This window comes from Ictalurus punctatus, chromosome 9, assembly GCF_001660625.3.
Source record: "Ictalurus punctatus breed USDA103 chromosome 9, Coco_2.0, whole genome shotgun sequence".
In the NCBI taxonomy this organism is placed as follows: domain Eukaryota; kingdom Metazoa; phylum Chordata; class Actinopteri; order Siluriformes; family Ictaluridae; genus Ictalurus; species Ictalurus punctatus.
In genome coordinates, this window is record NC_030424.2 from 9,982,501 (window position 1) to 10,010,000 (window position 27,500).

General features: G+C 39.9%; 2 protein-coding genes across 8 annotated transcripts in view; both read left to right on the forward strand.

The window, feature by feature from the left end:
• cep170ba (centrosomal protein 170Ba) overlaps positions 1-20,419 on the forward strand; it is a 40,584-nt gene extending 20,165 nt beyond the window's left edge. For 2 of the 5 annotated variants that reach the window (XM_017475558.3, XM_053682487.1), the window contains exons 7-19: positions 3,002-3,118; positions 3,806-4,282; positions 8,436-9,307; positions 10,614-10,790; positions 11,819-11,948; positions 12,042-13,571; positions 14,665-14,899; positions 16,182-16,317; positions 17,155-17,283; positions 17,391-17,479; positions 17,798-17,891; positions 17,989-18,040; positions 19,748-20,419. In XM_017475558.3, the coding sequence (XP_017331047.1) occupies positions 3,002-3,118; positions 3,806-4,282; positions 8,436-9,307; positions 10,614-10,790; positions 11,819-11,948; positions 12,042-13,571; positions 14,665-14,899; positions 16,182-16,317; positions 17,155-17,283; positions 17,391-17,479; positions 17,798-17,891; positions 17,989-18,040; positions 19,748-19,944 (4,235 nt within the window). In that variant the 3' untranslated portion in view covers positions 19,945-20,419. Of the gene's footprint in view, positions 1-3,001; positions 3,119-3,805; positions 4,283-8,435; positions 9,308-10,613; positions 10,791-11,818; positions 11,949-12,041; positions 13,572-14,664; positions 14,900-16,181; positions 16,321-17,154; positions 17,284-17,390; positions 17,480-17,797; positions 17,892-17,988; positions 18,041-19,747 lie in introns of those variants that run through there. The other 3 variants (XM_053682488.1, XM_053682489.1, XM_053682490.1) reach the window with 3 other exon arrangements.
• Positions 20,420-20,880: 461 nt separating this feature from the next.
• The window catches only part of LOC108269620 (5'-3' exonuclease PLD4), a 6,747-nt gene continuing 127 nt past the window's right edge, over positions 20,881-27,500 (forward strand). Inside the window, exons 1-12 of one of the 3 annotated variants that reach the window (XM_053682491.1) lie at positions 20,881-20,981; positions 22,098-22,245; positions 22,359-22,443; positions 22,552-22,736; positions 23,028-23,211; positions 24,290-24,410; positions 24,505-24,632; positions 24,738-24,938; positions 26,270-26,409; positions 26,498-26,663; positions 26,824-26,920; positions 27,135-27,500. The exon at positions 27,135-27,500 is cut by the window's right edge and continues 127 nt beyond it. In XM_053682491.1, the coding sequence (XP_053538466.1) occupies positions 22,238-22,245; positions 22,359-22,443; positions 22,552-22,736; positions 23,028-23,211; positions 24,290-24,410; positions 24,505-24,632; positions 24,738-24,938; positions 26,270-26,409; positions 26,498-26,663; positions 26,824-26,920; positions 27,135-27,340 (1,521 nt within the window). In that variant the 5' untranslated portion in view covers positions 20,881-20,981; positions 22,098-22,237 and the 3' untranslated portion in view covers positions 27,341-27,500. The remainder of the gene's footprint in view (positions 20,982-22,097; positions 22,246-22,358; positions 22,444-22,551; positions 22,737-23,027; positions 23,212-24,289; positions 24,411-24,504; positions 24,633-24,737; positions 24,939-26,269; positions 26,410-26,497; positions 26,664-26,823; positions 26,921-27,134) is intronic. The other 2 variants (XM_017475582.3, XM_053682492.1) reach the window with 2 other exon arrangements.

Consider the following 27,500-nt stretch of genomic DNA (forward strand, 5'->3'; position numbering starts at 1 on the left):
TCTGGGTATAGTCATTTCAGTATACGGTGTTTTAACCATGTGTGCGGTGATGTATTAATGAAATCTTGTGGAATATCAAGATATCAGTATGATCAAAAGTATGTGGTTTACCACAGTCAGAGTGGAAGAATTTGATTGGCCTGCTCTGAGCCCATGACCTGGACACCTTTGGGATGAATTGGAACGCAGGCCTCCTCACCTGACATCAGTGCCTGATCTCACTAATCCCCATAGCCATGTTCCAAAATCTAGTGTAAAGCTTTTCCCAGAAGAGTGGAGGTTATTATAACAGCAAAGGAGGGGGAATGGAATGGGATGTTCACCAGGCATATAAGTGTTATGGTTAGGCGTCCACATACTTGTGGCCGTATAGTGTGTAAGAACTGATAACTTGGGTTATAATTTCCACAACTTTTTTTTTCTTCCCCATGTACTTTGTACAGGATGTAATGTTCTATAATGTTCCTCCATTAGCATGATGTAAGAATGCAGAATGTAAATTTGAGGGGTGTAAGTTGTGAATTGTATTGGGGTCACTGTTTTTTCCCCGTCTAGCGCAGCAGGACAGTGATCCGTATTGTTTTTCCTATCCCGTTTGCATCGGGTTATATCATTTTGGGCAAGTATTTTCCCATCAAGTGTGTACAGCTAATGCGCACAGTGATCACGGTAGTTTCCCCAAGTCCCCCATATCCTTCCTTCCTCTTAATCCTTTAAACATTTCAGTTTTCTGTTTTAGTGTCCTGTAGGTTGGAATGAGATTCTGCATTCATAGCACAATCTATTTATTTATTTATTTATTTTAGGTTATTGCAATATACTTTAAAAAAACAACAACTCTATTTACGTTGTGTCATTAGCCTGATAGCTAGTCTTCTTTTTCGGCTGGCTTTAGTTGCGTATACTGTAATTCATGAGAGAAAGGAAGTGATTTAGCAGTTGTTTTTGAAAAACCAGACATGTGGACACATCCATTGATCTGCAAAGTAAATACACAGTGAACTTCCAGGAGTCTGTGCCGAACGTAACCACCCCCAACCTTCAAGAGATTCTGTATTAAACACTGTACTTCTCTGTAACAATACTCAGAATAGCACTCGGTTTCCTGTCATATTCCATACTTCCCCAGCTCCCCGATTTTGCCATCGCTAGTATATAAAGTTTGGAAAACTATAGGCTGGGTTGAACTGAAATAGATCTATCTTTTTGCATCTCAACCAGAAGTTGTAGCACTAACACTTTAAAGTCTGTCCAAAAATGAAAAGGGAGAAAACGACATTTTTCTAGATTTCATTTCACTTGCAGTGCAGGAGCATCGTGGACGTTTTGACATCCTGTTATCTGATCACAAACCGAAATCATTTAAACTAGCGGTTCTCGATCCAGGGGGTGCAGAGAGATCGGAAGGGGGGGGGCAGATTGTTTTCAAGAAAGGAAAAAGAAACAGACAGGGCATCATTTGGGTACTCTGTGTATTTTATTGTTTTTCAAATCGAATGTGCATAAATGGAAAAACCCCACGTTCCCTCTCTCTCTGTGTTTTCTTTTTGCTGGGGAGAGGCGGAGCTTAGCTGGCGTTTTCTCTAGCTATCGGTGCAGACCAGTGTTGCCAACTTAGCGACTTTTATTTTTAAACTTTTTTAAAAAAATTTTTACACCAACAAAAAAAAGGGCCTAACGACAACTTATTTATTTGGATTAGACATACGTCTGTTTTGTGAGGAAAGCACATTTAACTAGCAAGGTTTTTGACACATTTAGACATTTAATTAAATTTTTTATTTTAATTTCTTTAAACAACTGCTTTTGTTAAGCTTCCCAACATGGTCTTTTGCGTAAGATATCCTAGGCTAGTGCAGATAGTCAACAAAACATTTCCGTGTTGTATTGGTGAAATATAGTCATGGTTTCTGAAAAGTTCAGGTGTCCAAGCATGTTCTGGGCAGAAAACCCCAATTTTGGACTTTCTTCTTTTCTTGAAAACACTGCGACATCCCATGGGTTTTCCAAGACTTCCATACACATTCCTTTGGGCATTTAGAAAGTCTCCTGCAAGGCTTGGCTTTCTCAAGTGTCTAATCTTGGCTTCAAACCTGAACCCACTTTTATGGATTTCACATCCAAGGATATGTCATGGTCTTGTAGCCTGGCAAATGTTACTCCTAGTATCTCTTGCCAGGCTTCAGCAGTTTCGGTGAAATATGGAGCAGACACTGTGCTGACTCACACTCGGGTGTTGCCCAGCCCTGCCCTAGTGCTAGCACCGGATTGTGTACATACCCCGATTCAGTTATGAATGACACGTGCAAGCTCGGTGTTAATTTAAAAAAAAATAAACAAACAACTATGCGGTATCTACTCACAGAAAATGAAATAAAACAGTACTTTAAAATGATATTTACATTTATGGGTCTCTTGTACATTATTTGTCTGTGTGGATCGTCCTCCTATTCATGCTACATCGTGTCAGTGTGTTACACTGCTTGAGATGACTCTGCATGGCATTTCAGCTGTGATGGCCAACAGGCCTTGTCTTTTTGTGTAGCTTATTTCGACAGTGAGAGGATTGAATCATCCAGAGGGTGAAACAAGTGCTACGTCATTATTCTGCTTTTAACTTGTTTGGGCAGTTTGCCGTTGCAATGTGGGTCTGAGCAGCACTTGTATACTTGCTGTAGCTTGGTAACGTTAACGTCTCTGCATGTGTTAATACAGATGTCCGTGTCCCACTGTTCTGCACTGCTCCCTCCACAAGTCATTTCATGTGCATTTGAATGAAATGTCTTTTGATTCAGTAAAGCTTTTCGGATTTAACTCACGTTTGTCAGTGATACCTGGATTTCCTGGGCCTTAACTCGAGCAGCTTGTGTGCTGGTGCTTCCCGTTGCAAGCTGTACATGCTGAAGGGAATGAGAGAAAGTTTTTAGAGAATGTCTAAGGTTTTCTGTATATCTGTCCTTGGATCTTTCTTTATCTCGCTCTTTCTATCGGTCACTCACAGAGCCTCCAGTCTCCAAGCCCACTCCTTTGTATGGCCAGCCCTCATGGTGGGGTGATGATGATGATGAAGACCACAAGCGTGAGCCCGGTGAATCAATCAGCAACCACAGTAGTGCAGGTCTGTACCTTTCTCTAACTATACAAAAAAAACAAAAAAAACGAACAGCTTTAACATTGTAATAGCATTACTGCTGTTATGTCCATTTTGGTGCATTACACTGAAATGACTACCCTCTAGAAAAACACTGGTGAATTCTGGGGTGAAAAGAAAGGCTTACTGAGCAAGGACTGTTCTGGTAACTGCAAACCACAGTCTTGTGACCGATTAGCAGCCGTCTAAGCTGTAGCAAAATGAGGGGGCATTGTTTTCTTCTGAGGCAGGATCCAAATCTGCCCTCTCTGGCTTTATAGGCTAATCTCATACTCGTATGGTAGACTGTACTCGTCGGTAGACTATATGGGCAAAAGTTTGTGGACGACCGACCGTCACTGTGCGTCTTACCCAAACGGTTGCCGCAAAATTTGGAAGTGCCTGATCGTCTAGAATGTCTTTTGTATGCTGTAGCATTAGTTTTCCTTGCCTGACATCAATGTCTGACCTCGCTAATGCGCTTGTGGCTTTTTGCTTTATAGTGTATTTTGGCCTTTCCTGTCTAATTTCAGTGCTGTGCAAACATGGCTATCGAGACAGTGGTACGCAAGGGTCTAGATATTCCAATTAGCACTGGGTTAAAACATAGAATATAGCAAGGAGGTCGGTGTGACTAGTTTCTAGATTGATGTTTGTGGTAACATCTTTTCACAGAGAAACAGAAGGAAGACTCCAGACAAGAGGTTAATGGATCCTCCTCTGAACACCAAGGAAAGACTGTTTACTTGAGTCGAAGGGATGCAAGTTACTTTGAAATTACCACCAAGGAATTGCAGTCAAGGTCCAGAACTACAGAGCAAGAGGTCCAGGTGATCCCAACAAAAGAGCCAGTCAATAAAGCGCCGCCTACACCCCCTGTAATGCAGAGCCATGCCTCCTTCACCATTGAGTTTGATGATTGCACTCCTGGAAAGATTAAAATCAAGGACCATGTTACAAAATTCTCCTTCCGTCAACGTAAGAACCCCAGCAAAGAATCACTCGTCACGCCGACGGAGGTGATGTCATCAGAGAGCAAGGTGGCTGATTGGCTGGTGCAGACTGACACGAGCGTGATGAGGAGAAATTCCAGGTCAGATGATCTTTACACGACCAAGAGTGACCTTTCCATAAACAAAAACACTCTGAAAGGTGAGTATTAAAACTGCAGAAATTGAATGGTTGTACACAATTATGGGAAATTGCTTTCATTAATAGTGGCATTGTATCGAGTTCAGTGCATTAAAATTTTATTTGTATAATGCGTTTAACAATAGACAGTGGGTTGGTCACAGGGACCGGCCGAGATCAAGGCCGGTGCTACCTATAGGCAGAGTAGGCAATTGCCTAGGGCCTCGGGTTTGGAGGCGGGGCCTCCGTATCCTTCACATCACTATACGCTAGTCCAAAAATCAAGACGGGTAGCAAAAGACTAGGCTTTTTATCCATTGGATATAGATGAATTGCCACTCACCTGTAGTGAAACAAACGAATATTAGTGTTTCAAAGTGGGTCCCACCCTCTGAATGTATGAAGAGATGGGGTACGATTAAAAAAAAAAAATGCAACTTTTTTCCAGCTGACTGACTTTAAGTCAGTGACTTATGATGGCGCAGAAACGATCACATCCTTCAGGGTCTGCTGAGCGAAAAGCTACAGTAAAGAGGCACGAGAAGAAAGTGTAGCTCGTCATGCAGGTCATCTATTTTGGAGTGATTGTAATGTATTCTAAAAATAAACTGGGCCTTGTTCTGTCGATCAGGGTCATTTTGGGACAGGTCATTTGCAGCGTCGAGACTGTCAGACACTTTGAATTCGCGTGTACAGTGACATTGCGTCGGGAGCTGACTAGCAGTATACTAAAGTAAAGAAGTTTGTATTCAAAGAGAAAACACACTAGAGCTTTAAAAAAAAAAGTACCTCAACCGTGTGTGTATCTTCTAAATCCTGCTGTTTACATTACTGCTCTAACGTAATACTTCCTTTTCGTCTTCAAATCATAAATACTGTCATATTTATTGAAAAATAAGCATACAATTTTTTTTTTTTTGAAGAAATTGGCTCTTCTTTCTGCGTAGTAATTCGTCTCTTTCATTTCCACTAGCAGTTGATTTGTGTATATAGTGCATATTTAAGGTATTGCACTACAACACATCATTATATTTATAGTCAGTATTGGTTCAATAGAAGGGGGGAAATCCTACCCATACCCAGCTAGGAAAAAACCATAAAGGCACTGATGATGTGATTTATTGAAGTGGTGTGCAGGAAGTGTTCATCTGTAGTTATTCATTGGCAAAGTAATGTTGTATTTTTCTTCTTCTTCCATTTTACTGTATAGAATAGGCTAAACTGTTTATCCCAAATAGTGGGTGGGTGTGTTACTGTCAATAAATTACTGAACGAATTACTGCCAAAAAGAAATCATGGCTGCCTTAAAATTTTTAGTCAGTGTGGCTTTGAGTAATTTCTAATTAAATTATAGTACACTGACTTAAAAAAAAAAAAAAAAAAAAAGTTTAATCAAGTTAAGTAATGGGGAAAAAACGTGTCATAGGAGAGGTGTGGGAGGGGGCCTCCAACATAAATTTTGCCTAGGCCCTACACCGGCCCTGGCTGAGATACTCAGGACTAAGGAAAAGTTTGAGTACTCAAGATGACTTTCAAAAAAGGTTGTTTCTTAAACTTTGAGTTTAAATTCAAAAGTATTTACTAGAGCTGCAACAACTAATCGATAAAATCGATCAAAATCGTAGTCAACCAATCTCATTATCGATTAGTTGGTCTGCGCGCAGCACGGAGCATGTTTACTACTTCTGTTCCAAAAACACGATTCGGACCCCCTAGTGGTCAGTGGTGTAATTGCAGGAGGTCCGTAGGAAAGTTTTAAAAACGTTTAAATAACATATATTTATATATTATTATACATTTATATATATATATATATATATATAATATATATATATATATATATATATATATATATATATATATATATATATATATATATATATATATATATATATTTTTTTATGTATCAAAATATATTCAAATGAGATGTTTTAAAATGAATCAATTTGGTTATTCGAGTGCATTCCCAAAATCATGTTAGCTGAGCTGATGATTGTTCATTGATGGATTTATTTTAAATGTATTTTTACAAATGAAATGATGATCTGCAAAAACCTGAGTGGTAGACAAATTCAAGTGTCGCATTGATGGATAAAATACACAAAAGATAATTCAGAGAGTCAAATTAAATGTCACACCAACAATAAAATGTAATTGAACCTGGTATTTGAACCAATCCCTGGTTAATGACTGGTTCTACCAATCAACCAGGGATTGCTAGGACTGTAGAATTCAGTGCTATTTGTGCATCCATAAAAAGTAATGCATAAATATATATATAAAGAATTTATGTATTACATTTTATAGATGCAAAAAAAAGCACAGAATTAAACTACAGTGCTAAATGAATGATATATTCTGGTGTGTGTCTGTGTGTATTGGGTTCTTTTCAGTCTTATATTATTGGACAAACATTTGTGGAAACATTTAGTCTTCAGTTTATATTTGTAACACTCTGTTTGTGGATTTTATTTTAAATATATGAAAAAATGGTACTGGAAGTTTGCCCCCCCCCCCCCCCCCCCAATCCAATTAATCTGAAAATAATAATAATAATCGGCCAACTAATCGATTCTGAAAATAATTGTTACTTGCAGCCCTAGTATTTACTAAGCTAGAAAATCCAGAAGACTGTTACGTATGTCAGACCTTTATGTATGTTTGACGGGTACTTGAGAGGTTTTTACAAGTCAAACACTAACTGTGATAGCCAAACCAGTTAGTGTTGGTACTTAATAATTGTCTAGAATAGTACATAAGTATGTGATTTGAGATACAATGCTAGTTTATTTAGCAGAGACAGATGGATGTGGAAATTTGTCTGTTTTTACTGCAGAATTCCTGTCCTACTGCATCGTGTCAGGTTAGTGGGGGGATAAATGGCACGCGCACTCTTCATTCAGATGTGGCTTGATTGAATGTGACGATTTTCAAAATAATTTTCATAATTTCAGCGACGCGTCTAATATTAAATTGATAAAATTAATGAATAAAATTAAAGATGAAATTGTTAATATCTGTCATGACCTCAAATCAAGTGACCCCGGGCGGGGCTGGGAGCCCTAGTTTGGGAACCCCTTTTTTTTTTTGTTTTTTAAAATTAATGTAAAAAAAACAAACAGCAAAAAAAAAAAAAAAAAAAAAACAGTTTCAATCCCAACAGTAGGGGGCGCAAATGCTCCCATTTGCAACGTCTGTAAAATCTCCTTTGTGGACTGATTTTAGTAGCTCTTTGTGCTCAAATTTATGAGATTGACTGGTCGGGTGTCCAGGGTTACCAAAAACAACTCGGTGTTCACTAAGATATGCCCCAAAACCAGCAATGTGCAAAACCAAATTCCACTCATTCCCCATAACTCGACATTTTAGCAAAGCAACTAAAACTGTTTCTGTAAAACTTCTTTCACAAATATATTGAAATGGTTTTTCATATCAACAGACACACCAATCAGCCATAAAATTAAAGCCACCTGCATAATATTGTGTAGATTGTTCTTCTGCCACTTAAACCGCTCTGACACGTCGACGCATGGACTCCACAAGACCTCTGAAGGTGTGCTGTGGTATCTGGCACCGACATTAGCAGCAGATCCTTTAAGTCCTGTCAGTTGCCTGGTGAATTTGGAGGCCAAGTCAACACCTTGAACTTTGTCATGTTCCTCCAACAGTTCCTGAACAATTTTTGCAGTGTGGCAGGGGGCATTATCCTACTGAAAGAGGCCACTGCCATTAGGGAATACTGTTGCCATGAGGGGGTGTATTTGGTCTGCAACAATGTAATGATAATGCACACTGCAAAAATTGTTCAGGAACTGTTTGAGGAACATGACAATGTTCAATGTCTTGACTTGGTCTCCAAATTCCCCAGATTTCAATCCGATCGAGCGTCTGTGGCACGTGCTGGACAAACAAGTCCGATCCGTGGAGACTCCATCTCGCAACTTACAGGACTTAAAGGATCTGTTGCCAACATCTTGGTTCCAGATACCACAGCACCCCTTCAGAGGTCTTGTGGAGTCCATTCCTTGATGTGTCAGAGTTTTTTTGGTACAACAAGAGGGACCTACACAATATTAGGCAGGTGGTTTTAATGTTATGGATGATCGGTGTGTGTCACACTGAGTTGAAAAAGGCAAACCCCACTGAGTCATGCTGATGCAACTGTCTTTGTTAGATGGACACCATCATGAGGATGGGACACAAAGCGACTCTGAAGATCCTGTCTCAAATCCTCAGGACCTCTCAAAAGAGCTGACCCCCCAACAACTTTTCACTCCTCCAGAGAGAGAGGAACCTCCCATGACCTCCACACCACGTTGTCCAAATCAGCCAAAAAAGGACCCCCAGCAAGCGTTTGTCATCAATTTCCTTGATAATGAGGTACGCAAGAGTCGCTCTCAGTCCTTTACTAATAGCGTGTCTCCAGCAGAATTCCACATGGCCCTTAAAAGAAGAACAGAGAAGACAAAAGGAGCTGTTCAATCTGGAGAGAGTTTGACCTCCTCAGCTGTACAGAACACACCCACTCAGAGGTTCACTGTTCCTCTCAAAGGTTCTGATGGTCCTCAGAGGGCTGGATCACTGAGAAGAGAGAAGAGTGATATTCTTGGCAGTGCTTCGAACTTTTCTTCTCGCTCAGCGTCCTCGAGACCATTTGGAAGCGTGGGTCGCAAGTCCAGAGTGGCACTGGATTTTCTCACTGGCACGGAGTTTCTCACGGTGTCAAAACCCAGTTCCACAGACAAGTCGGAGAAGTCTCCATCCTCTACATACTCGAAGGCTTACAGCATTGTTTCAGCGGTAGCAGATAATGCTTCCCAGTCTCAACCCTCAGCCATGGATCAGACTCATGTCTTATCCCCTTCCCAACAGCTAGAACCATCAACACCCCTACTTACACCCATATCTACCAGTTGCGCAGATGAGAAGACCCCTAAAGGTCCCAGGCAAGAAGAGGACGACACCTTGAGTGATGCTGGCACCTACACCATTGAGACAGAGGGACCTGATAAAGAGGTGGAGGAGGCACGAAACCTGATTGATCAGGTATGTACCTTTTTGAATCCACTGGTTAGTCTGATGTGAGACCCAAGCTTACAAGGTGAGACCGTAATGGTTCAATTTTTTACCGTCAAAACCTGAGCACACATTTTGCTCACAGACACAATTTCTTCAGCTCTGATGCAAAAATGCATGTGCGCTCTCATGTTTCCCCTGCTTGTGGATTTGCTTGTGTCAAATCTGTAATGCTCATGTACCATCCTTTGCTCTCATACTTGCATTTCCTTCTTCTTGGGCTCAGACTTTCAGTGCAACAAACCTGCCCAAAGTTATTGACCAAGCAGAATGGGTTACAGTGACATTGTTACTCTGACGCCATATCGGTAATGTTTCCAGACAGTTACAGTGTTAAATAACACATTAATTTATTTATTTAGATCTTGCCCAAGTTTCCAAGCTAAGTGATTTATTTAATGAATAGCTAATTTCTTAATTTGATTAGCATGTCATACATAACTGGAGATAATATCTTGCCAGTGGACATGCATGTTTTAATATTACAATTTTTTTTTTATGTATATATATATATATATATATATATATATATATATATATATATATAGCGCTTTTTATTTATTTATTTATTTAAAAAAAAATTTTTTTTTAACACAAAAACCTGGATATCGATTCAGACCCATAATGAGCAGCGACTTACTGAAATGACATGAGGAAGAAACCTTGAGAGGAACCAGACTCAAAAGGGAACCCGTCCTCTTCCTCATCCGTATGCTATAAAGCCAAACGGTACTGAGTGTGTTGAAATGATCTTCAGTACAAGCATGTGAGAGATTTTCGCTAGTATCGTCCGTTATGGTTCAGGTTGAACGTTTCACATGTTTTTCTCAGATACGAACATGATCGCATAAAGATTTGTTTCTGGATTTCTTCAGAGTATTCAGGTGATCATGGTGCCTTTTGAGTTTCAGTGACTCGAGTAGACTTTTAAACACTTAACATTAAAAACCTCAAGATAGAATCTACAAATAATTAAAAGGTCTACTAGGCCATTGATCTTTAGCTCCAGTCCGCTTGTTGTATTTTTATCTATTTCTTTTTTTTTTTTTCTCAATATCAAGTAATTTATTTGGCATTTCTGCAGAAAGCTGGCACTAGTTCTAGTTCTGAAACAAATCTGAGGGCAAAGATATGTCTGCAGTGTAACCCATTTAAATCTAAATCATATTTGACTTATGTTATTATCCATCAAAGTTATGTCAAATTATACATTTTGTTCTGCCCGTCAAACCTTTTGCCAGCCCATGGCAGCTCACACATCCTTTGTTCCTGACAGGTGTTTGGTGTTCTTGAGTGCCCTGAGTACAGCACTCAGCCTTCAGGAGCATCAGTGTATAGATCTGTAGAGGGTGACAGGGAGGCCCAGGATAGCCTTCCAGTTAGTGAGAATAATCCTGACCCAACATTGGGTCATAATCCAGGCTATAGGGACCCAGCCACAGGTCCAGCACAGGTAACATTACACCTGGGCTCTAAATAGTAATTATATGGGGTCGTCTGTCAAAAACCCAATCGGCCATTGGCTTAACTTCCCACTGATTTCTTTCCATGGTTCAAGGGGGCCAAGCATCCATGAAGAATATCGATTGCCTCTGCGAAGGATTTGCTCTGTTAAAATGAACGTTTACACATTTTTCCACTTACACTTAATGTATTCAATCATTCTTTAGTTTCCCATTGGAGCTACTGTATACGACGAACGTTACAGTCTTAACCCGTTAACAGAAGGAATGCAATCCATGAGTCTTCATATAGCTTCATATTGTCAAACCAACAATATTATATAATAACAGTAATTTATCTATTTTAGGTTGAATCTCACTGACAAAAACTTTCAGTGTTTGCTGAGTCTGCACTTCTGGGAGCTATCCCATTAAATCAATAATTGCACGTGAAAGTGCAGAAACACCGACACGTTTATTGAGAGTGGGGTTTTCAGTTTAAAAAAAAAAAAAACCCCAACAACTTTAAACTTTTTCTGGTTACTTTGTAGAGGCAATGATCTGAGCTATATTCATTGGGCTATTAATTAATTAATTAATTTTTAATGCTGAGGAAAGTTACAATGTAAGTTACATCAAGGCATGACTATCATCTGGTGCTTGGCCTCTGTTATTGCTTTTTTTTTGTAGCTGCTTTTTCCTTCTGGGATCCTCTCAAAGCAATTTCTGTGATTTGGTGTTAGTCTTGATTTCTTTGCTTCACGTGGGTTATTTGGTGATGGGTTAGCTAAATAAGAGGAAAAATACTTTCAGGTTGGCATCTTTATTGTTTCATTGACAGTGTGTAGTGAACACGGTGATCTAAATCAGTATTACTGCAAAATAGAATAGCTTTGATTCCAACTAACACAGGCTGCCGAACATTGACGCTAAATATGAATCAGTTAGAAATGACCACGTTTTACTGGATCTGATTTGTGTTGTGGCATCTATGTAGTCTTTTTTTTTTAATTTTTTTATTTCCCCCTCCACTTCACAGGCAGCGTCGAAGGGATTGTCTACTGGGAACGCTAAATGGGTTTCACGTTGGGCTAGTTTGGCTGACGGCTATTCAGACTCTGGTCCAATTTCAGGACAAATCGACATTTCTACACAGATGGATCTTTCAGGTAGCAGCAAGACGTCCTTATTTTTGCTCGTTTTTACTTCGGCACACTTTATTCAAAGCAACGATTTTAATCTTTTGATTTGTTTTTGTTCAGGAGTCGGACAAATTATCCCTCAGTCTATGCATAACCGAACCAACGACAGCACAGGGGCAGACGACGGCCAGATTTACAGAGCACGACGAATTCTACCTCAGTTGCCCACAAGAGGGGAGGGGCAAGTGCCCCCACCTAGTATTCATGTACAGCCAGAAACTTATGTGGAGAGGAACATACAAGGTTCACTGCAAAAAGATCATCAGAAACTGTATGTCTCAGCTGATCTAGATCCTGACAGTCTGAGTGATGCTAGCAAGTCAGATGATGGTTCCATCATAGAGCTGGGTAGGAAAACTAGCACTGGAAAAGCAGAAAGGATTTGCACTGAGGATAAGGCGGACACATCATCTAAGCAAGATGTAATGGCAGACAAAATGGTAAAGGATCAAGATTGTACCGCAAAGTTCTCTACAGCCACTCTAACTAGACAGCAAGGCAGCAGCCGCAAGTCCGGTGATTCCAGCGTTTCTCCGCCTGGAAAGGATGCCTCTACATGCAAGGAAAACGCCGCGTCACTCATGAGACAAGAGAGCTTTACCAAACATCGGGCCAGTGACGACATTCACTTTATGAAATTGCCCAATATCTCAAGTCCAGAATCTAGCAATGATACAAATGCATTCAAAGGTGTGTGCAACCAAGACACTCAGTCTTATCTGAAAGAGACCGAGAATTCGCTCGCTGTTTTAGAAGCCAAACTCCAAGCGCAGAAGCACAACCGTGCCCCCTGCGCTCAGGAGGAGTCGCTTTCTGGGGAGTCAGATGTAGACACATCCAGCACCGTTAGTCAGCGTAGTAGTAAAAATTCTGGCACTTCTGCCCCTAAAAAGCCTTTGATCGTCTCTGAGCTACTGAAAGGGAAAAAAAGTGCTAGTCAGCGTGCTAAAGAGCAGAATTTGTCGGGAAATCTTCAGTCTCGGAAGTGCAGGGACATTTCAGCAGACAGTAACTATAAGGAATCAGGGAAGACCTCTCAGCGCTCCACCATGCATCACTGGTCTGATGCTGTTTCAGACCAAGAGTCAGGCACCCAACCTGTTCATAGAAAGTACACCATCCCACTTCAGAACGAAAGCTCTAGGAGAACCCTCAAGGGCACAGTGACCCAAGCACTAGCTCGTATTGGCAGCTTTTCTGCGCCAAAGCCTACAAGGACGTCCATGCTGCGCCGTGCCCGCCTCGGCGACGCATCCGACAACGATGGTACAGAGACTGACCGTACCTCTCAAAACTCGGACGCCAATTCGTCTTCCGCCAAAACCCAGGAGAGCAAAAAGCTTTCTCGACTGGACATATTGGCTCTGCCCAGAAGGAGAACCAGCTCTTTCACTACACCCAGTGACACGGAGTCCTCAGCTGTCAGGACTGGCTTTTCCAACCGCTCAGAGGCAGATTCTGGTTTCTCAGCACGTAAGGCTTCAGTACCTGACATCAAGACTGGTACACAGAAGGGTTCTGGGACAACGGGCAGGCAACCAATCATCCGTGGGCGATCCAGCAGCGCAAAATATACCAGCAGTACAGCCAGTGAGTATGACCTCACCATTTTATCTAATTATATATATATATCTATCAAAACAAAATGTTTTCATACCCTACACATGTATAGTTTTATCTACTTTCATTTAAGTTTTTTGGGGAGTTTTCTGTTTGGAAAAGGTACTGGGAACACTTCATTTTAAGGAACACGTTCAGGGTTGATGTATTTATTGTTATTTATATAATTCCGCTCACTTCAGGACTTTGTGTACGAGTCTTTATTCTTAAATACCCGCGTTCCTTGATCTACAAATTATTGAGCATTTACTAATAGCTTAAATTCACCTTTCATTTCTAGTTAGTGTCAAGCGACTGCAGTCACTGATACTTTAATACGTGCTCCATATTCTCCAGTAGAATGTCAGTCGTCTATTAGTAAGTCAGTTTACGTCCCATATTTTACACTACTTGGAAACTAAAAGATGTAAAAGATGTGAATGTAAGTTATGTTCACTAGTTTGTATAACAAGAATTTAACAAGTGTTTATCGCACATTGTCATGACTAATAATGTCATTATTAGTCGTTTCCATACGACAGATCTCCAGTTATGTAATAATACATGTATTTATGAATGAAGACCTTAAATAACCCCTTATGTTCCTTAAAATAGTGTTACCATGGTTTGAATCCTTTATACTACCGGTGGATTAATAAAAAAATAAATAAGTCCCTGACCTAGTGATTTTGTGCTACTTGTTGTTTTGCTCAACTAGTACAAGTTTTTAAAATCTGTTCGTTACTGGCTTTGTTTTGCACAACTAAGCCAATAATGAACAGAGTTTTTAAACTTGTGCTCCAGTTTACTAATTGAATGGGGTTCTATCGCTGATTTAAGTTTGACATTAATACCAGCTAAAGTGCTACTTTCACCGGACTGACACATAGTTGACAACTGACTGTGAGCACTTTGTGGTCATTTTAAACCCACTTTTTTTCAGTGTAACCTGGCATTCTGTCATTTGGGTGTCTTCTCATATATTTGGTCTCTTTCTTGTCCTTCTCCATCTGTGCCTTTCATTACTACTTCTACTTGCCTTGGTGTTTCTCTCTCTCTCCTTAATGAAACTCCCTGGGGCAAGGCTCCAGGAGACGTCAGAAGGGCTCAGACTACGCCTCCACTTCAGAGGATGAATATGAATCTAACTATAGCATGGTTAAACATAAACGCTCCCACCATTCAGGAGCCTTGCACAGCTCTAGAATCCAGACTCCTGACCAGGTTCGGCCTCCGTCCAGAAGCAGAGACTCTGAAGGGGAGGGACACGAGAGTGACAATTTCCAGAACTGGACAACTCATAGTGCAGAGATTGCCAGGTAACAAAAGCTGGTCAAAAAGGGATTCTTACACTTTATCAACCATTTTGACAGTTGATTTGGTGTTTGACATGACCGATGGATTACCCGATATTTCATTGAATTAAAGCTGCAGTACTGAACTTTTGCCTCGCTGTCGCCATCTCTGTTTGAAACATAAAACTGCAAGTTACTTGCGGAGATATTTATTCTTTACGCGAGCTGTGCTTCGGCTCTGTGCCGATGAACGTGATGGTATGGATGGCGGTATACGTGTGGGTTGGCTTGAGGTATATGAGTGGGTTGTATGTTAGCTCCAATACTTGCCAACGGAGGTGGAAGCGGACACGGTTTTCTTGGAGTAGAGGTGAGTTGCTCTCTCTCATTGTTAGCAAAATATAAGTGCAATTACCACATTGACCATAGCAAAAAAAAGATTAAAAAAAAGCCCATAGGTAACTCGATACCTAACCTGAAACAAGCGAACAAGTGCGCTAATGTTAGCTAGCTACCTATTGAGCCACTGAAATGTCTTGCCTGTTCAGCAGAAAGAAAAAAACCACATCTCTGCACAGTATTCTCTCCGCGAGAGTTTTCACCACCTCTCAAAAGCCATGCTGATATTGATTCTCGTTTTAGCACGGGCTCTGTTGTTTTACCTTTTAGAACTGTAGGCTCTAGGTTTCAGTTTGCGGTTTCTTGGTTTTGACAACAGCTGATTCCCCAGACGTCAACGCTGATCGTGTTTAGAATGGTCCAGATTCAAAGCACGTCTTGTAAGGACAAGCTACGTACACTCCACAATCCTCAGCCCCCACACACACACACACACACGATATAGTATCAGGCTCGTCTTATGTCTGTTTACGGACGTGACGTAACCACGCAAAGCTGTGCATTGTTCATTTTAACCGAAAGAAGTTCCGTACTGCAGCTTTTAAATGAATGATATATTTATGATGTGTTCAATTAGTCATCTTCATTTAAATGAATAAATTACTCTGCCCTGTGATGCTGCAAGAGCATCTTTGAAAAGATGTAGAGGTTGGCTTCACGTGTCCTAGAAGAAGCATGTGTTAGCCCCACCCTTCCCGGTTGGTTGCCGTCATGTGATGGAGGAGAGTTGAAATAGGATGAAATGGGGATTTAAAAAGCATTGTGCACAATTTATTAACATTCTGTGGCCTAAACACCAGAATATAGGTAGACAAATGAAATGAATTAGATAAACACCAACACTTACTTGTGCTGTAATGGTGTACAATTTATTTACTTTAAACCAGCTGTATTTATTTTGTGGTAGGCTGAGTCAGGACCTGGCTAAAGACCTGGCCATCCTGGCCCAGGAAATTCATAACGTTGCCGGCGACGGTGAAACTCCGAATACTGCCCCCGTTGATGCTGCGGAACCTGCATCTGCTGTATCTAGCTGCAAGGAGGTAAACCTCTCACTCTTTCCTGTAGTCATTGTAGAATTGTTCTAGATTGTTCTTCAAGATGCTTTTGTTGTGTAGTTGTTTTATTCCCTTTGTTTGTGTTGTCCCTTGTAAACCATGCTTTTTATTAATGGCACTTCCTGGTTAAATACAAGAAATGGTCTAACATTTGTGTGTGTTACGTAGAGATGCACCGATGTATTGACTGATGATCAGTATCAACCATTAAAGGCAATTTTTCACGCTATCGGTCAATAGTTTAAAACCACCCTATAATCAGGGTCGATTATATCCTGCCAATAAAAAGGGGGCGGGAAAACACAGATTTCGTGCTATATACAGATATCTAATGTCATTTTTTCAATCATGGCACCCTTTGATAATTTTCAAAGATTTGTGGCACCCTACACTAACACTAATGCTAGACCGCTGCATCAGGATGAAGTTGATGGTCTAGAAGCATCTCGAGCTTTTCTTTTAAGAAACCTGTCCATATTCTTTTGCACTACACGTGCATCGTCACACGCTAATCATTAGGATAAAACACACACACACTTTTACGCATACTGACATTGACGTGCTGCTGACAGGTCAGCGAGGAGGGATGGTCGAGGGGGAGGGAATCATTATTAATTTTTTATAGATAATTTTTTATTATTATTATGCATGTGTGTGTCTGTCTCATCATTTCAGACATCAGATATTTATCATATATAAAATGTTTTATACACATTTTAGCATTTTCGGAATATTTGAAGGATTTTTTACCCGACACCCCTGCTCTCATCAGACGGGATACACTGATGTGTATATCTATCTCGTGGTTTAATTGGCTTACAGTTACGGCAACAGATTCCTGAGACCAGCCTAAACTACTCCAAAGTTCGACAAAGTTCAGCTATGAGCAGGAATCCTGACCAGACCGTTAGTGATAAAGGGCTCAAACACCAGAGCTGGAAACAGGAACAGGTATTTTAACTTTCTCAGACCATCGTTGTCCCCATGTCACTCTCTTTCTGTCCTTTTGTTCGACATTCTCTGTCGGCATGCACTTCATTCTTTCTGTTCGGTTTCAGGTCGCTATGGATCATTCGATGCTGAATCCTGTCTCCCAACTTTCCATGGCTATTCGAGAAAACACTGAGCAACTGACTGAGAAGATCAAGTACGTTCTAAGTTTGTGTTAAGCGTATAAGCGGGAATACAATTTTAGCAAATCTCGGTAGAGGGCAGCAGGTCATCCGGGTATTTTCTCGCCTTTATGAATACTGAGAATTCGGACATACTACTCCTTTGGCATACTGCTTATCGATAACTGTATAGTAAGGATATTCGGACACAGCCACGGTCGTGCTGCTTTTTTTTTTTTTGTTTACTATGAAAAGCTTTTAAAAGCTCCACCCTGTGGAGAATGGTCAGCTGATAAATGCATCTGTTGTTGTCTTGGTGATGTTTAAATCATTCTCATTCTGTATGCTTTCAGGCTTTTGTTTCATAATAAGAAAGAGGTGTGGGAGGAAATAGAAACAGTGCTCGATGCTGATGATGATTCTCCACCTTTGGAAAGTCCAAACAAGGTTTGTTTATGTTTTTATATATATATATCAATATATCTATTTGCTGGAGATGTATCCATGTTCCCTTAGATTCTTAACACATTACTTCTCTATTTAGGAAATAATGTCTATTATCCGAGATCTCAGGGGAATCCAGAAGCGGTTAGAAGGTCAGTGAATCATGTTCGGCACTTCTCGTTTTTGTGGTTTTCAAGCATGACTTGGACACTCAATTAAAGAGTGTAATATGTAAAGAATATAAGATAATGTGGAGTGCTGTTTCATGACCAGTTGGGGTGATCAGGGGGTCGTTACCACCCCGAAGTGGATTATTTATTTACCACAGCATGTCCTCCAGTGTTTCTTTTTCTTTCTCTGATACAACAGCAGTTTGCCAGTGATTAAAATGTTTCATTTATAAAGGAACGATACGTCATGCTTTAATCTATAATTACATTTAATGTTGCGTAACATCCACGAGATAAGTTAGTTCCTGTTTTTAAACAGTTGTTGTCTCACCAGCTTCACTTTTTTTTTTCTTCTTCTTAAAGTTAATAAGACGAAGAACAAATGCAGCTTGTCGTGTTATTGAGAAACCAGAAAACACAAGCTCCTCTGTCCTGAAGACTTTCTTGTGTGACTGTTCCAATACCCTTGTGGCTCTTCCCTTAAATATTAAATAAACATCTCCTAACAGAAAGCTTCACCATACCAGCAACTATATATTTTCCTGTAGGGATGCACCGAATGTTCGGCAACCGAAATTATTCGGCCGAAAATAGCAACAAAAAAAAAAAAGCACTTTCGGTGTTTAAAATAAATATTCGGTGGGAATAAATTTGACCGAACAATGACGTGTTTGACGTGCCAAACAGCCTAGCAACCAGAGTGAGACGCACGAATTTCACGAGCTCCACTTCTGGCAGCGCGCATGGAGCGATGAGGGGGCGGGCGCATGCACGCGAGCATGCTCTTCGGATGTTGACAACCGTGGCATTGTTTACTGTGGACACGTGTGTTTGTTTGGTTTCTGTTCCGGAGTATTCTGTCACGTCGCGAGACGTAAGGGAGTAGAGTACGGAAGCAGGTAAAGACGTATTTATTTAAGGGAACATAACATTAACAAGGTATCTAACTATACTATATCTACTATAATACTCCGCGCGGTGTACAGGGACGCGAGCGGTATATCTCCCCAATATAATCAGCCGTATAGAACCCAATAGAACCATTTTCTGCACTCTTGTCAATGCACTTTTTAATGTAGGCTACAGAGTGTTCCATTCTTTCAGCAGTCAGTTATAGGCCCAACATCGGCTATTCAAGGGGGCCTCAAAGATGACCACATCAAAATATTTTTATTTTACTCATATATTTATTTAAAGTTATATTGTGCCATGTTGGTAGCCTGTGCCGGCTGGAATGAAAAAAAAAAGTTCAGTGTTAAATAAATATTTTGAAATTGTAGATTTTGTAATTGATTCAATTGAATTGTAATCGAAGAAACGTGTTCAGTTTTCGGCCTTCGGCCAAGTTTTTCATTATATTCGGTTTCGGCTTCGGCCAAGAATTTTCATTTCGGTGCCTCCCTAAATTTTCGGTCTAAAATAACAAACAAATAACGCTTTTTTTTGCCTGCCGTACAAGTTCCTGTGTACGAGTTGTTAAAACTAGAAACAAGAATGTATTAGCACGAGCGAGCGCTTTAATATAAACTTATGATTGGAATTGCTGTCAGAGTTGTGGTGTTAAAGAAGACGACTCGACAGCTTCTGACCAACAGATTCGAGAATTCACCAGCACTGTTAGTATAAATCGAACATACCAAATAATTTTTGGCTAAATAGCAATATCATCCCCATCTGTTTCCTCTGCAGTCATCAACACAGTCATCGAGCCCAGTGGAAATGTCAGTCTGGTCAAGTCTTCGCCTGTATTAAGCCGCTCTTCAGCAGGTCTAAGCAGCGTCAGAGCTTCCTCCAGAGACTGGAGAGCCGCTGCTCCTCAGCGGGCTGCAGGATCCTCAGCCGGTGCTCGACGCTTTGGTAGGGGGAATGATGGTAGGGTTCTGTAGTATGGGAGTAAGGAAGTCCTTCGTCTCCTACTTTTCTGTATGCCATGTCTACTAAAGCTGCTCATTTATACACTATTGACCAATGCTGTGAGAATCCATTTTTGACTTGGCCTTAAGACTGGGGTTCGGTATTAATGTGCGCATTTGCACTTGTGCGTGTGTATGTGCATGCCTGTGTGAGTGAAAGAGCACCTTTTGCACGACAGTACAAGACTGAGAATACTAAGCTGGTTATTGGGAGTACTGCGAGATTAGGTACAGGCACTTTGTATATGGGTGTCGTACTTGTACTGTATAATATTTATAATGAAACTGTATTTCAGTTGAATCATTGTGTTATTCCCCCAATGATCGATCTGAGATGGGGAAAGTAATTTAAAAAAGCAAAAACTTTACTTAGGGTGTTTTTTGGTTGTTGTTTGTTTGTTTGTTTGTTTTTTTATGACCCGATCATTAAAGAATGTATTACGTTGGATGTATTTGTTTTTCTTTATTACATCGTCACAAATAGTGAAGTATGCACTTTGATTCCTTTGATTTTTTTTTTTTTTTTTTTCTGTTGAACATTAGAAAGCCAGTCTGTGTAAATTCACTAAACCAAACCAGTTGAATTGTACTGTAATTCTGCCCTTCTCTTCTTGTCCGTGATGACTGTAGACCTTACAAGTTAAGCAGAATACCGGCCATTCCTTGCTCTTTGAATTATTGTGTGCCTGTTGGTTTTAAATATGAAAATATTTATATATAGAATCGAAAGAAACAATAAGACCATCACTTGTTAAATAATGCCAAAGCGTCAATGTACAATGGAAATATGCAGTCCCAGCTGTGTTGCTATTTTAAAACGGAGTAAATCCGTGATCGGTTTCATTTTACTGAGAAATATGAGATCCATTGGGAAAGGGAAAGAGAAACTTACAAATCAAGGCATTGAGGAAACTATGCTACTATTATTTCTGTAGTGTCTTCTAGGAGCTGCCACTGATAGCAGCTTATGAATGTTTTTGTGTAACGGCTCGCTTGACCTTCTTTATAAGGTATGTGACGTCCAGTATAAATGTATAAATGCTGAATGAGTTTGTATGGATTGATCTTTTTTTGTTTTGTTTTGTTTACACTGTCTGTGTGTGTCTTGTGTTCTGGTCCCGCGCTAAGATCAGACCGCTTTCACTTCCTTTTTATAGCGAAGAGAAGACGTTTCCTTTACAGAATGTATTTAAAACATTAATAGACGCTGTTGGTTAAGATGAGGTGAGAAAGGTTTGAGAGTTCAGCCTGTACCCTGCAAAAGTGCACACTGTTATCTGCGACCTGCTTTAATCCGTCTAAATATGAAACGCATCATTGGTACGAGTTTTAGGAGAGATGGATGCTCTGACAAACAAAGCGGCTTCTTAAGGTTCAGTTTCCATCAATCCTGACCACAGATTTCTGAAACCTGATTTGTCAGGTACTGAAACTATCCAGATTTAGAACGTGTCTTCGTCACAAAGCCAAAATACAGAAAAAAACCGTCTGACCACCTCAGACTGGTTGCGATTTGTTTTGTCATTCTAGCACTACATTTTCAAATGTATGCAATGGTTTGATGTAAAAAGCCTTTCCGAGGCAGTGCTGTAAAAATGTACGATCTTCATTGATCATGATCTACCTATATGTTTGTTTTGTTTTTCTTTTCCTTCTCAAAATTATTTTGTATACAATGTAAATCTGTGGATATTTTTTTTCCCCAAATTAAACTGAATCTAAATAATTTGTGCTCGATTTTCCTAACTGGTATAACTTTATCATAGACTTTTATCTGATAGTCTTATATGCAGTAAATTCACTTAGGGACTTTCAAGGGACTTTTTGTTTTCTTTTCAATAAAATGAAATGAGGAGAGCCCACAAACAACTAGTACTCATGCAAAGCTGTTCAACTCTTTTTCATGTGGTCTCTGGAAAGCCCAGAGAATTTGGTTGAATTTCCCAGAGATTAAACACGAACATAAAGATATCCCATAGTAAAGAAAACCGTATGCGTGTATGTTCGATAAAATGTAGCTGTGTGAAACATGAACAATTGAACAGTCTGTTTAAGGCATGTTATGGAGGGGTATAAGATGTTCAATAATAATAATTAAAAAAATGGGACCGATGTATTGACCCAAGGTGCACTCTGGGTACATCTGATGAAAAGCAGAACTGAAAAGAGGAAGAGTAAGTAGTGGCTCTGGTGGCTGTAAATATTACACTATCGCTTGTGACCGATTCACAGAAAAGAAAAGGCACGCCAGACATCTGCTGTTACCATGTACTCGTAAGTTTTCTGTTCATTTTTGTAATCGTTGAAACTTATAAAAAGGTCGTTGTTGTTGTTTTTATTTGGATATTAAATATATTCTGATTAAGGCGACCTTTTAATTTCTGCAGATCCTGTGCGTCTACGTTTCAAGAGGTCCATGAATTGTCCTCTCCGTACAAATCTTTACATGACAATTATGTTCCCAATAAGCGGGTAAGGAGAGTATAATTTTTGGTTTCATCGTTATCGTAGTGGATGATTTTTGTCTTGAATTTTTGTTTGGTTCATATCTACTCTTAGCTATGGTCATGTCATTTACAGGGCTTGAGTGGACTTAAAACATTGCTGTTGGCCACTGGATGTTTGATTATCCTAGGGGGCTTACTCGCCATTGCTTTGCTAGAGGAGATGAAAAACGAGGAAAAGATTAACAACACTGTGACCCAGAACACCACACATCAGCCAGAGCCACATGCTGAACAATGTGATCATGTTGGGGAGTGCAGGTGAGGTCATATTCCTGCAGAAATCATCAGGCGCGCTTTCTGCTGATGTGAAATCTTCAGCATGTAGTAAGCAAAGTGGAATTTCAGCTGAAGGATTTTGTTCATCACTCATCAGGCCACTATACTGTACCAGATAAATACAGTCAGACTTTTCATATTGCTTTTAATGCATTCATTGCCATCAAATCAAACGGGCTATTTCTCCATTGAGTGTATTTTTCCAGTTGTGGTCTGTTCATGTTTTTTTTATTTTTTTTATTCTTTATACAAATGTGACTTTCCTTTGGACAGGATTGATCTGGTTGAGACTATTCCTTTATGGATGGACTATGGAACCAATGCCACTTTTGGAGTACCGCTGTACAAGGCATGGAAAGACCTTCTGTCTACGGCAACCCAGCAAGTCGATATAGCATCATTCTATTGGTCTCTTACTGGTGAAGACATCGGCGTCAAGTCCTCCACTGACCAGTTTGTGAGTAGTGACCCTGCTATATAGTGTCAGTCTCAGACTGGCTCATATCTAGCTCGTGGAAATTGAATTCATCATTGTAGTGTTGTAGGAAGAGCAACTATGATGCGTTAATGCCATCATGTAGTTGTTCATCTTACACTAAGGAACAAATGGGATATTCTACAAATGTCTAGTTAAGTTATCTTGCTTTTCCTTTTTTTTCTTTTCCCTTTTTTTTGTTTTGTATTGGGTTTGTTTGTAATTTTGAATGAATAACTGCACACCACGCTACAGGAACATCTAATCAACCAATCAAGTGGTGTGATGTGGCTTGAAACAAATCAACCCAAAATGGGGTATTTTCCAATAACAGCATGTCGTGAAGAGTTTTCGTTCTGCTTTATTCCACAACAAATTACATTTTTAAAAACGATTAATGAATGGTATACAGTTCATCTATTTACTGATAATGTTATTGAACATCTGCAAAACAAGTAGGTTCTTACTTCTGTTATAACAGCTGCTCTTGAATTATAAAGCTAGAAACTAAGCCTGAAGCTGTTACGGTATTACAGCTATAAACTATAATCTATAAGCCTCTGCTATTTTTTTTTTTTTCCTCTTAAAAATAATTTTATAAAATGCAGCTTGTCATATTACAATGTTAGGAACCCTACATTTACAGCTTTACCTCTGATACAAAGTGCTGACTCACAGTCGAGTGACAGTGGAGACTCCTTTCAAAAATACTAACAGAAAACGTCGTCATATCGACAGTGCCATCATCTTTTACTCATATTTGTGACGCATCTGCCATATAAGTCCCTGTGTAAAAGCGGTTACGATAAAAAAAAAGAAGAAGAAAATTGTATTAGAAAGCTTGCTTTGAATATAAACTTGAGATTTGAACTACACAGCCTGCTACTAAGCTGAGAAATGAATCAACACCTTCTGACCAATCAGGAATTCAGCACTGTTGTGGTGTAAGGTCTATTACGTTAGTAGACTGCTATTAGATACTCTTTAGTAATAGACACAATATAAAGTGTGACAGCTTGAAATTAACGCATTGTTCATTCTCTGTGTGTTTGGGCCGCAGGGTAGAGACATACTGGAAGAGTTAAAAGCACTGCCAAAAAGAAACGTGTCCGTGAGAGCTGTGAGCAGCATCCCTTCTGTGGCGACCGACTCGACAGACCTGAAAGTCCTGAGAGAAAATGGTCATGAAGTGCATATGCTGATTTACTGCATTCACATATGGCTTTGCATTGTGCCTGTTACGAAGCTTTACATTCTCATTGCTTCTTTATATAGGAGTGTGGGTCAGACGGATTAACTTTGGCAGATTGACCCGAGGAGTTCTTCACACTAAGTTCTGGATTGTGGACAGGAGACATATCTACATCGGCAGTGCCAACATGGACTGGAGAGCATTAACGCAGGTATAAAAGACAAACCAGAGTATCAGTTATGTGTTTGATGGCATATTTGAAACCAAATAACCTGATGTATTTTTTTTATTTTATTTGATCTCTCTTTAATTGAAGGTGAAAGAACTTGGCGTGGTGATATACAACTGCACCAGTCTGGCCACAGACCTCCAGAAGATCTTCCAGTCCTACTGGGATATGGGTCACAGCAATGCAACGATCCCAGTTCCCTGGCCCCCTTTTTATGACACTTCCATCAACAAACACCACCCTCTTCATGTGAACCTTAGCGATGTGCCCAGTAGAGTTTACATCTCGGTAATATTCTGTTGTTTTGATTGCCTTTTTTTTTTTTTTTTCCTGTAATAGCAGTGACACATTGCTTGGTTACTGAAGTAAAAATTAGGGATGGTCACTGATATTTAGATCTTAGGAATCAGTCATTTATTTAATGCTGAATAAAAATAAAATAAATTGTGCATTATTGTGCAATTTATAATTTGACTGAGAGTGTGGTCACAAGAAATCCAGGCAGCTGATTATTGCACTATGGCATAATGTTGTCTCATGATGATATTACCAAACAGTGGAGTGCTAGATGAACAGGACCACACTTTTTTTTTTTTTTTGTTTTTTTTTGTCATGTTTGTGTATTCTAGCTTAGATCTAGCATCAGTGTTGTATTATGTGTTTTTATATATATATATATATATATATATATATATATATATATATATATATATTTTCCCCATGTCGGTATATTCCAAATACTATTTGTCTAACAACATGAATGTTTAATTGTCCATCCCTAGTAATTATTTGGATAAGATGAGACGCACTATGTGGCCCAAAGTATATGGACACCTGACCATCACACCCATATTTGGATCTTCCTCAAACTCTTGCCACAATGTTAGAAGCACACAATTGTCTATAATGTCATTGTATGCTGTAGCATCAAGATTTCACTTCACTGGAACTAAGAGTCCCAAACCTGTTCCAGCATGACCGTGTCGGGTCCGGTGCACAGAGTGAGCTCCATGGAGACATGGTTTGGCAAGGTTGGAGTGGAAGAACTCGAGTGGTCTGCACAAAGCCCTGACAATAACCCCACTGAACACGTTTGGGATGATCAAGAACGTAGACTGCCTCCTCATCATGTATATGTGTGTATATATACACGTGTGTGTATATATTAAATGCTGTATGTATATATACACTTTAATTTAATAAATACAATTTAATAAATTAAATACTGTATGTATATATACACGTGTGTGTATATATACATACAGTATTGTGCAAAAGTTTTAACACAGCAAAAATCTTGCGAGAAGTCAGATTTAAAAGGAATCCCGTCCTCATCCGGATGAAATCCCCACAGCTACCTTCCACTATCTAGTGGAACGTCTTCTCAGAAGAGTGGAGGTTATTATAACAGCAGAGTAGGGGTGGGGGACTAAATCTGGAATGGGATGCACCGACGAGTGCGATAGTCAGGTGTCCACACATTTTTGCCCATATAGTGTAGACTTGTGCACGTCCCTGATGATAAACACATTTCAAACACATTTAACATCTATTATTTAACATTTTGGGCATAAAAGGTTCAGTTTCCTCTGACAAGTCCCTTCTTCCCCTTAACTCAGAATTCTCCTCCTGCCTTCTGTCCGGACTCGCGCACCAAAGACCTGGATGCCATTTTGTCCTTGATCAGCCAGGCAGAGCAGTTCATTCATGTAGCGGTTATGGAATATTTTCCTGCCTCCAAGTTTTACCACCATCACAGGTAAACCTTGATTAAACTTGCTTGGATCTTTATGTATGTATTTATTTATTAAAAAAGGACAGCATGCTTGTGTTTATTTATTGTTTAGGTACTGGCCAGTTATTGAAAATGCACTAATAGGGTCAGTGTTTGAGAGGAACCTTACACTGCGTCTCCTGATCAGCTGTGGCCGTGACAGCGACTCCGCCGTATTCCCCTTCCTCAAGTCCCTCAACGCCCTGAACTCTGCATCGGACAACATCAGGATAGAAGTGGTAAGATCAACAGAAAGTTTAGTGGAGTCTCTAATGTTTTTCCTCTCACTTCAGCTACATTCACAGTAGATCAATATATCGTATATTTAGAATCCTAATGACTTTTCAGCTCTAATTTGGGCTTCGGTCAATGCGAATGCAATATTTTCACATTCCACAGAGACTCTACATTGTTCCAGAGGGTAACGAGACTAACATTCCCTATACCAGAGTAAATCACAACAAATATATGGTTACAGATAACGTGGGATACATCGGTGAGTTACAGACTTCCAAGATGTTTAATTTACCACTTTACAGGTTTCCCAATGACATTTAAAAAAAAAAAAATCAAAACAGTACAATATTTTTCTCATTTTTTATATCAACGTAATAAATTCTACTCTGTTATATAATCTATATCCTATCCTCATCAGACATATCCAATGACATGCTCCAAATCTAGACATTTAACAAGTTTGTGTTTCACAGGTACCTCTAACTGGTCTGCTGACTACTTCAACACCACTGCTGGTGTCGGGTTGGTGGTTTCCCAAGATGTTTCGCAGTCCCCCTCACCTGGAGACACATTACTGGGGCAGCTGAGTGCTGTGTTTGACCGAGACTGGGGCTCCAAGTTTGCAGTGCCACTTGAAAAACTGGGCCACAACCCTGACTGTGCGTTTTCTAAAGCATGAATGGACAAAATCAAGTCACTCAAAAATGGATATGCTGCACATTATATCATGCTTGTCGATGAGTTATGTATTACGAGGATAATTAACTTTAGACAGTCCTTTTCACACTAGGAAGAGAGGATGCGGAGAGAACTGACGCACACGGTTAAGCGTCAAGGTG